The sequence below is a fragment of the Grammomys surdaster genome, unplaced genomic scaffold (assembly GCF_004785775.1).
Source record: "Grammomys surdaster isolate TR1022 unplaced genomic scaffold, NIH_TR_1.0 138, whole genome shotgun sequence".
Classification (NCBI taxonomy): Eukaryota; Metazoa; Chordata; class Mammalia; order Rodentia; family Muridae; genus Grammomys; species Grammomys surdaster.
Window position 1 is genome coordinate 9345365 of NW_021604596.1, and position 10884 is coordinate 9356248.

At 46.1% G+C, this 10884-nt stretch overlaps 1 protein-coding gene across 2 annotated transcripts in view; it reads left to right on the forward strand.

Moving 5' to 3' along the window:
• Window positions 1-609: 609 nt before the first annotated feature.
• LOC114617724 (baculoviral IAP repeat-containing protein 3) overlaps window positions 610-10884 on the forward strand; it is an 18546-nt gene continuing 8271 nt past the window's right edge. The window contains exons 1-3 of one of the 2 annotated variants that reach the window (XM_028763345.1): window positions 610-6341; window positions 8927-9871; window positions 9981-10080. In XM_028763345.1, the coding sequence (XP_028619178.1) occupies window positions 9019-9871; window positions 9981-10080 (953 nt within the window). In that variant the 5' untranslated portion in view covers window positions 610-6341; window positions 8927-9018. The remainder of the gene's footprint in view (window positions 6342-8926; window positions 9872-9980; window positions 10081-10884) is intronic. The other variant, XM_028763346.1, reaches the window with a different exon arrangement.

A 10884-nucleotide genomic window follows, 5' to 3' on the forward strand; every position in this document is an offset into this window, starting at 1 on the left:
AATGCCATAGGGAAATCCTAGCTCCAAAAACAGGGAGTTGGGGGAGAAAGAAAAAAAAAAAAGCCACTGTATTATTTGACTTTAATTACTCTATTTTAAACAGGTTTACAAAGGACACAAACCCTTCCACTACTACTAAACTTTTTCTCAGTTTCTTCCGTAAACCAAAACATCTCAAAATGGAGACCTAAAACCCTTAAAAGGGACTTAGTCTGATCTTGGGAGGTGGTCTTTCGCCTGGAGAGACAAGTGTCTAAAAATGCTAATTGAACGCATGTCATCTCATTCTCTGAGGTGTGGTTATTATGACTTGTTGTGCATTTGACTTCTGGAAGGGAAAGGAGTTCTATGGCTGGGGCAGCACCCTTCAGAAAGTTCCCTGGCAACCTCCCACGGTCTACCAGTTTTTTAAAAAAATGTGCCTAGGTGCTGGAGAGATGGCTCAATGGTTAAGAGCACTGGCTGCTCTTCCAGAGGTCCTGAGTTCCATTCCCAGCATCCGCATGGTGGCTTATGACCATCTGTCATGGGATTTGATGCCCTCTTCTGGCATGCCAGTATACATGCAGATGAAACATTCATATACATTAAATAAATAAATCTTTAAAAAAAGTGCCTGTGTTCAAGAAAGATCCAAAATGAGTGCTGGTTATCCAGAAGAAGTCAGTAGTCATTCTTCTGCAGGATTACAGAAGTTTGCTGAGGAGGTCGCTGACATGTTACAAGCCTTCAGCAATCACAGAAAACAAACAGGAACAGAATGTTCTGATAGGTGTAACAAACTTAGAAGTAAGACAGATATGAGAGTTGATAATTGTCCACCCACGGGGCCACTGATACTTTAAAGGTCTTCCCTGGAGGTCTTTTCAATACACTGCAAGGATTAAAATGGCAGTGGCTACATTAAGTGAGCCAGCTTATTCAGAAAGAAAATTTATAGAATGACCAAGTTTTCATAAACCTGTGGAGTGAGAGGGTCGAGCTAAATTGACTCCATGACAGGCTTTGAAATGCCAGTTTGGCTAGGCTTAAGTTTCTATTTCCCAGAATTGAACAAACCGGTTCCAAGGAAAACCACTGTCTGTGGGGCAGTCAATCAGGAGCTGCCCTGCCATTTGACCTGAGTCACCTGCTCTACTTTCTTCTTTGGCCCCTGAGGCAGATTTCTATCCTCCCTTATGTTTCTGTCCCTGACGTCCCTGCTGTTGCCTCTGCTCTGCTGGTGTAGGCAGAGGGAGAGGAAAATCTCAATTTCACATGGAGTCAGCCCTACAGCTGGGGCCAAACTGCCACCTGATCAGGGAACATATCTTCCCTTATTCCTTTTGCCACTAATGATCTTGACAATTGGAAGTTCCAAACCCTACAGTCTCAAAACCATCTGCCCTGATAGAGCTCTTGGAGTCACCAACTCCCTGGGATGGCTGCCAACAACTACTCCAGGCCCTCTTCACTACTGAAGAGAGTGAGCAGATTGTGGGAGCTGCCCAGAAGTTGATTCTGGGAGCAAATGGGCTGCCCGCTGGATCCAGGCCAATACTGTTGTGGCCTTTCCTCTGACTTGGCCTGATAGGACTGTAACACTGATGCAGGTAAGAGGAGCCTCACAGTCTACCGCCAGTTTCTAGTGAAGGACCTCTGAGAGGCTGCTAGACAGCCTACAAATTTGTTCAAAGTGGGATTGTGCAGGGAAAAGATGAGTCACCAAGAAATTTCCTAGAAAGATTGATGGAGGCCTACAGGACCTACACTCCATCTGATCTGGAGGCCAGAGAGAACCAGTCTGCCATAAACATAACTTTTGACAATTAAGCAGCTCCTAACATCTGCCGGAAACTTTGGCATCTGGACGGCTTTGTAAGCAACTAACTGAATTAGTGGCTAGAGCTGAGAGGGTTTTCAACAATTGAAAGACCCCTGAGGATCATCAGACCAGAGAACTGGCGAAAGCGCTGCTCACCACCGTAAACCAGGGCTGCCCGATGAAAGACAGCTGAAAAACCTGGCTTGTGGAAGGGGCAGAGGTAAGCCAGTCCCCACTGAAGGAGAAACCCAACCTCCATTACAGAGGAACTGATGTGACTATTGCAAAGAGAAAGGCCATTGGAAAAATGAATGCCCTAAAGAAAACCCAAGAATGGACAAAGGTTCTGCAGTTGGAGGAACTCAATGACTGAGGGCATCAAGGCCCAACCCTCTCCATGAGCACTGGGTAACCCTAAAGGAGAGGGGAAGCCCATAGACTTTCTGGTGGACACAGAGCATGGATGCAAAGGGCAGTAGGCACCAAGCCCTATCCATGGACTACCTGAAGAAGGGTGGACTTGGGAGAGGAGCAGGTAACCCACTCATTTATGGTCATTCCTGGATGTCCATACCCCCTGCTGGAAGAGACCTCCTCACGAAAATGGGAGCCCAAATCCGTCGTGGCCCAGAGGGAATGGAAGTACTAGATAAGAATGGCCCCATCCATGTTCTGACTTTGGCCCAAGAATTGGAATACAAATTGTTCCCTCAGCCAGCCCCTTCTCCAAGCATATTACTCCAGTGGTTCCTAGCAGACATCCCCAAGGTCTGGGCAGAAAAAAAATATCCAATGGGACTTGCCCGACGTTGGGTCCCAGTTCTAGTCTAGTTGAAGGCTGGAGCTACCCTGCCTAAATCAGACAATATTCAATGCTCAGAGAAGCAGAGCGGGGATCACATTTCACATCAACCAGCTCTGGGAAGCAGGGATTCTGATTCCTTGTCAATCAGCATGGAACACGCCTCTCCTTCCAGTTCAGAAGCCTCATTCCTGTGATTACCAACCTGTGCAGGATCTCAGGGAGGAAAACAAACAAGTAGGAGACATCCACCCCAGAGTTTCAAACCCCTTCCAAGCACACTTATGTACACTGTACTCAACCTGAAGGATGTCTTCTTCACCTTGCCTCTGGCACCCAAAAGCCAGCCTCTATTTGCAAGATTTGGGGAGAAGCTTTAACAGACAACTGACTTGAACACATCTGCCTCAAGGATTCAAGAACTCACCCACAGTTTTTGATGCGGCACTGTGTGAGGACCTGTGTGAGTACCGGGAGGGCTCACCCTCAAGTAACCTTACTCCAGTATGTAGGTGACTGGAGTAGGTGACTTGCAGTCCCTGACCTGGAGACATGCCTAGAGGCTACACCAGACCACTACAGGAGCTGAGTCAACTGGGTTACCAAGTGTCTGCTAAGAAGGCCCAGCTTTGTCAACTTGATGCCACTTATCTTGGGTACATACTCAAGGTGAGGCCAAGGCATGCTGTCAGATGCCTGTAAGCAAACCATCCTCAGAATCCTGGTTCCAGCAACCAGAAGGAAAGCATGGGAATTTTGGGGGTTCACTGGGTTTTATAGACTCTGGGTGTCATTGAGATAGCAAAGTCATTATATGAGGCCACCAGGGGTCAGGAAGATTAGAATGGACCCCTGAGATGGACATGGCTTTTAAGACCTTAAGAAAAGCCCTATTTGGAGGCACTGGCCCTGGCCATCCTAGACATTCACAAACCTTTCCACTATATATGGATAAAAGAAAAGGGTTAGCAAAGGAGGTGCTCATCCAAACTTTGGCCCCATGGAAAAGACCTGTGGCCTGTTTATCTAAGAAGCTGGATTCAATGTCTCAGGGATGGCCAGCCTGTCTCTGGATTATAGCTGCCACCACTCTGCTGGTCATGGATGCTGACAAGACAACTATGGGTCAGGAACTTGTTATCACCACCCTCCCTGATATTAAGGGGATTCTCAAGAATCCACCCAGCCAATGGCTATCGAATGCTAGACTGGTATACTTCCAAATACTGCCTTTGAATCTCCCTGAATAAGATATAATCCATTATCTGCCCTAAACCCAGCCACCCCGCTGCTAGACCCATCCTCAGACATACAGCATGATTGCTGTATAGTTCTGGGGCATGTTCAAAACATTAGGCCAGATCCAACTGACATACCCTGGCTGGATGCTGAGCACATCTACTTCCCAGATGGGAGCAGCTTCATCTTCAGGATGGAACCAGGTATGTGAGGGTGGGGATGGAGGCCAGAGGGCAGTGGTGAACTTGGACTCTGTTATTTGGGCAACTGCTTTGTTGCCAGGAACTTCAGCTCAGAAAGCTGAACTAAAAGCTCTGACCCAGGCTTTAAAACTGGTGAAAAGGACCATAGTCAGCATTTACACTGACTATAGATATGCCTTTGTCATGGCTCATGTGTATGGGTCCATATACCAAGAGAGAGGACTGCTGACTGTCGAAGGAAAAGCCATCAAAAATAAAGAAGAAATACTTGCTTTATTGAAGGCATTATGGCTTCCCATCAAGGTGGCCATAATTCATTGCCATGAGCGTCAAAAAGGGATATCACGAATAGCTTGAGGAAACAGGCTGGCTGATAAAGCCACAGGGAGGCTTCCACTGCTCAGATCCTGGTATCCTGGCCACCCTCTGTACTCCCAGCTGTCCCCAAATACACTTCTAAGGACGAACAAGATCAGATCAAATGCCAGGAAATCTACAGAAGAGATGGATGGTTGCATATTGCCAAGGTCTGCACCATCTTACCTAAGAAGTTTGCTAAACAACTCATCCATCAAATCCATCAGGCCTTGCATCTGGGTCACCAAAAGTTAAAGGAATTGTTGCAAGGGGCAAAATACAAAATATTTACTTGGGACACTTGGGAACCCCTCAGGTCTCAATCAAGAAATTCTGGAAACCAGAATTAGAGGCCAATTGGGAAATAGATTATATGGAAATAAAGCCACAAACATATGGATATAAATTCCTGCTAGTTTTTATACTTTTTCAGGATGGGTAGAATCCTACCCTACAAAGAAGGAAACTGCCAACTTAGTGGCAAAGAAGATTCTAGAAGACATAATATCCAGGTATAGATTGCCCACCCTGCTTGTGTCTGACAATGGACCAGCATTCGTTTCTCAGGTAACTCAATTCCTACCACAGGTTCTGAGGATCAGCTGGAAGCCACATTGTGCATACCAACCCCACAGCTCAGGACAGATAGAGAGCATGAATCAGACCCCAAAGGAGGCCTTGACTAAATAAACCCTTGAAACTGGCAGTGACTGGGTGTCTCTCTTACCTTATGCCTTATATAGGTCTAGAAACACGCCCTATCGCTTGGGTCTCACCCCCTTTGAGGTCCTATATGTGAGGCCCCCTTGCATGATGCCTAACCTCTAGTCTGATATTCTAGCTGAATATGACCACAAGTTCTTGGAGTCCTTGTGGGCCTCCACAGAATCCAGAAACAACTTTGGCCTTCCATCTGTCAGGTGTATAAATCTGCTCCTCCCCTAACCCTCATTGCTTTGAACCAGGTGACAAAGTCTGGATTAAGAGAAAACCACAAGACTCTGGAACCTCGATGGAAAGGACCTCACACTGTGATCCTGACTGTGTGTCAACGGCTGTGAATGTGGATGAGATCTGGATATGAATATACCACTCCTATGTTAATCCTGCCAGTAGAGAGAGAACCCAATAGTCGAGGTCCCATCAGGAGAGACTTCCAGACAACCCACCTTAAGTGCAATGGAAGGCAACCCCACATCCCACCAAACCATTAAAGCTTTGACTTCAACACTCTTAATCCTGCTTGCCTACTGCTTACAGCTTGCTGCAGCAGCCACTAACCCCGCTATCCCCTGAGTCTAACTTAGCAGATAATTCTGCAATGGGTAAGACTGTCAACTCTAACATCCACTTGGTTCCCTTGGGCACTTGGTTCCCTGGCCTTCATGAAGACCTCTGTGGATGAGGGATGGGACCCCTCAAATCAACAGCCTTGCCCTGGTTATGGTTGTAACTCACCTGAGACCCCAGAGGCTTACATGGACTCTGGCCTTTTATGTCTGTCCAGGACATTCTCAGACTGGAACCAGCAGGCCAAATGTGGTGGTCCAGAGTCCTTTTTCTGTGTGGCATGAGAATGTGAGTCTACCGGATGGATAAATTGGAAGCCTCCCATTAAAGATGATCTCATCGCTGTGACCTGGTTTGGGGATAAAACTCGGAGCTGGGTCCTGCATACGAAAGGATACCCAGCCTCCTAGAAAAGAGACTTGTGGACTTTGCTTTGAACCTCCTTAATCTCTGTGTACCCCCAAGGGGTGATGCAACAACGATATCATTAAGTTTGCAGATCCTTGTAAGAAAGTGGATTGGACTGAGGGTAAGACATGAAGACTAAGACTTTATATCTCTGACTATGATCCAGGACTCCTAGTCACCATCCAGCTGCTTCAACATGGCCTCTCACAAACCACTGGTCCTTTGGAGCACCAACAAGGTATTAGTAAAACCAACTCACTGCCCTCGAACCCCAGAGACGTCCCACCCTGTAACCTGAGTCAGGATCCTTACAGTTACTAAAAGCCACTTTCCAGGTTCTTAACTCCTCCTGCACAGATCTAACCCAGACTGTTGGTTATGCTTGGATACTTAGCCCCCTTATTATGAAGGAATAGCAGTCCCTGGGGATAATTCACAGAGCACAGGTAGTAACTGATGTAAATAGCAACAGTCAGGCAGAGGAAAGCTGACCCTGAAATCATTACCAGGACAGGGACTTTGTGTTGGAAATTGGATACCTCTGAATATTCCCTCCTCTGCAGCCTCACTGTACCCTCTACCATTTCAGGATACCTGCTGCCCCCATGATGCTTGTTGGGCTCATCTCGTGCGTTCATGCCCTAGTTTTAAATGTGCCTGAGGACTTTTGTGTTCTGGTACAACTTGTCCGTCAGGTGGCTAGGTCAGGAAAGGATAGACTAAATCAGTTGGCTCCTCCAGTGGACCGGGTAGAAAGAGTAGCTGCAGCCACATCCACCCTCTTAGGGTCAGCTGGCCCTGCTGGCATAGGTGCTCAGCCTTGATTCTCCAGGATAAAAATGATAAGGCCCTGCAAATGGCTATAGATGCTGATCTGGAAGAGGTAGAAAAATCCATTATTGCCCTAACGGAGTCCTCTTCCCGGGCAGAAGTAGTCCTATAAAATAGAAGGGGCTTGGATTTACTGTTCCTTCAGCAAATAGGTCTCTGTCTGGCTTTAGGGTGACAATACTGTTTTTACGCCAACCATATCAGGGTTGTTGAAGAAACAATGGCCTCCCGAGAAAATGATAGCATGACAGAAAAATGGAAAGAGAACAGTCTCTAGGCTGGTATGAGCTCCTCTTTAACTGATCCCCTTCCTTAGCCACCCTTACTTCAGCCCTGGCTGGACTTATCATCCTTTTACTATTAGCCTTAACTCGTGGACCTTATATAATTAGTGTTTTAGTCAGGTTTGTCAAGGAATGAATTTCCACTGTCCAACTGATGATTCTCAAGCAACAATACCAGCCAGACCATGGAAACATCTTAAGGATTCAAGTCGAGCTATTATTCAAGTGGGAATGAGAGGACTGAGCTAGACTGACCCTATGACAGGCTGTGAGATGCCAGTTCAGGGGGACTAGGCCTAAGTTTCTGTTCCCCAGAACCGAACAAACCAGTTCCAAGAAAAGCTATAGCCTGCAGCCAGCCAACCAGGGCTTTCCTGCCATCTGGCCTGAGGCAAAAAATAGTCATCAACAGTTCTGGAAAGTTCCCTAAACGCTAGCCAATCCCAGAGACACCCATATCCCTAGAGTTAGAGCCAACCAATCAGGTCACCTACCTCTCCCTGGAATTCCCTTAATCCGCTTTAAATGGAGCCTGCAAGTTTACCACAGGATTGCCATTTTGATGAATGGTAGACCCCTGCATGCTAGATTTCTGCAGAATAAACACTCTTTGCTTTCACATACTATTTGAGTCTGGGGTGTTATTTTTGGCGACTCATGGACCCGTACTGGAGGGGGCAGTGACGTTAGATACAATGATGCCTCCTGAGGGAGGGAGACTCTTGGTGACAACTGTGTTGTTTCTCCTGTTACTTGGAGATGATGAGTTGGTGTCCTTGGTAGCAAATCTGCCACATCAGTGCATAGCAGGAAGTCACACCAGCCAGTGGCGGCAAACGCTGGTGCCTTGACACGGAACTGATTTGCTAATGGTTAATAAATCTTACATGAGAAATTCTTAATTCTGAGGTCTCTGCTGCTTAGATGATAATGAGCTTTTCTTTTTCTTTTATCTTGATAAATATGGGCACAGGGAGTACCCTTTGAGATACTTTATGACCAAAACTAAAAGTTTTTAAGTCTTAAGATGGCAGTGGTGAGTATGCCTTTAATCCCAGCACTCTGGAGGCAGAGGAAGGGGATATCTGAGTTCAAGGCTAGCCTGGTCTACAGAGTGGGTTCTAAGACAGCCAGGGCTACACAGAGAAACCCTGTGTTGACTACCACCCCCAAATAAAGAAGTTTGAGCCTTGCAAGATAACTCAGTGGTAAGGCACAGGCTTTGCTTACCCAAGGCCCTGGGCTCAGTCCCTAGTGCTACCCAGATGAGCAGCAAAGGTGTTTTGAGTAGAGGATTAATGAATAACTCTGATCTTGGTCCTTTGAAAGGAAACAAAAACTAAACAGAAAGCTTCAAAGAGATTTATTATTTTAAAACTATCTAAGTCATGCTCTCATTCTATATGAAACACAGGTTTTTAATGCAGCTTGGGTGTACTAGTGCATCCCATGGCAAAGGGAAGCACACTTGTCCCTCAGGATGCCTGGCACACAGGGGCCCTAAGTGCTGTACTTTAGAATGGGATTTACCTTAATCATACATTGGCTATTAGGTAGAATCTAGTTTTTATTATATGCATGAAGATTATACAAAGGTATGGTTGTGTATAATTGTGCCTTAAAATCTATCGGGGTATGATTTAGAATTTCATCCTACTGAAACCCAAAATATATAAAAGAAAAAAAAATGAGTTTGTTCTTATTTTAGGTATCAGCCTAGTAGTAAAACTGACCAAAAGCCATGCGCAAAACTACCTTCCCAGAGAAAGGCTGGTCCCTTCCCCTCTCTGTTGTCTCACCATGAACATGGTTCAAGACAGCACCTTCCTGGCCAAGCTCATGAAGAGTGCTGACACCTTTGAGTTGAAGTACGACTTTTCCTGTGAGCTATACCGCTTGTCCACGTACTCAGCTTTCCCCACTGGCGTTCCTGTCTCGGAAAGGAGTCTGGCTCGTGCTGGCTTTTACTACACTGGTGTCAATGACAAGGTCAAGTGCTTCTGCTGTGGCCTGATGCTGGACAACTGGAAACAAGGGGACAGTCCCATTGAGAAGCACAGAAAGCTGTATCCCAGCTGCAGTTTTGTACAGACTCTGAATCCAGCCAACAGTCTGGAAGGTAGCCCTCAGCCTTCTCTTCCTTCCAAAACGACAAGCACCACGTCTCCGTGCCTTGCTAGTTCAGAGAGCACTGGCTATTTCAGTGGCTCTTACTCAAGCTTTCCCTCAGACCCTGTGAACTTCCAAGCAAATCAAGATTGTCTTGCTTTGAGCACAAGTCCCTACCACTTTGCAATGAACACAGAGAAGGCCAGATTACTCACCTACCAAACGTGGCCATTGTCTTTTCTGTCACCAGCAGAGCTGGCCAAAGCAGGCTTCTACTACATAGGACCTGGAGATAGAGTGGCCTGCTTTGCGTGCGATGGGAAACTGAGCAACTGGGAACGGAAGGATGATGCAATGTCAGAGCACCAGAGACATTTCCCCAGCTGCCCATTCTTAAAAGACCTGGGTCAGTCTGCTTCGAGATACACTGTCTCTAACCTGAGCATGCAGACACACGCAGCCCGTGTTAGAACATTCTCTACCTGGCCTTCTAGTGCTCTAGTTCATCCTCAGGACCTTGCAAGCGCGGGCTTTTATTATACAGGTAAGAAACAATCTGAGAATTTTAAAGATCCATCATGTGTTATAGTATACACGCAAGTGGACAGCTATTATATATTTATATGTTTTGGTTCAAAATGAATTTATTTTAGGACACAGTGATGATGTCAAGTGCTTCTGCTGTGATGGTGGGCTGAGGTGCTGGGAATCTGGAGATGACCCCTGGGTGGAACACGCCAAGTGGTTCCCAAGGTAACTGCTTTGAAATTATTGCATCTTTTATAGTTTTCATGAGATACATTATCATCCTTTCTAGCACGCGTGCCTCTTAAGTCCTGAAGGTTTTCTTTTTATGTGCATGAGTGTTTTGCCTGCATATATGTCTGTGTACCGTTTGTGTGCAGTGCCTGCTGAGGCCAGAAGAGGGTGTTGGAGTTCTGTGACTAGAGTGCTCGATGGTTTGAGTCAACATGTGGGAGCTGGGAATTAAACCTGTGTTCTACTTGCTGAGTCTTCTCTCAAGCTCTGTTACTTCAGGTTTTAAACACTGCGAAGAGTACAAAGAATATTCACATTGACTTTTTTTTTTAAGGTACTTTGCATTGTGTTTTTTTATTTTACATTTCTTTGTTTTCTGTGTATGCGGTGTGGAGGTCCGAGGACAACTTTTGAGGGCTGGTTCTCACCTTGTACCCTGTGGGACTGAACTCAGGCTGTTAGGCTTGGTGGAAGGCACTTTGGCTAGCTGAGCCATCTTCCAGCCCCCACTGTGAATACACAGGAAGAACTGTGAGCCTGCTTTGATGCTGTCATGATTCACTTTGTACTTCAGTTTAGTAATGTATCTGTATTACCTTAGGGATTGGCAACCTCATCAGTAGAAGAGTCCTAACGAATGTCACATTCTTTCCTGCGAGGGCACCTATGCGTGTTTTCAGCTCATAAAATTGTCATGGAGACCATCAGATGGCTTATTTAGGGGACTCATTGTTTTCATATTTGCCTAAGGGTATTTTTAAGAATTTTAGAAGAGTAGAGACTGCCGGGCGGTGGTGG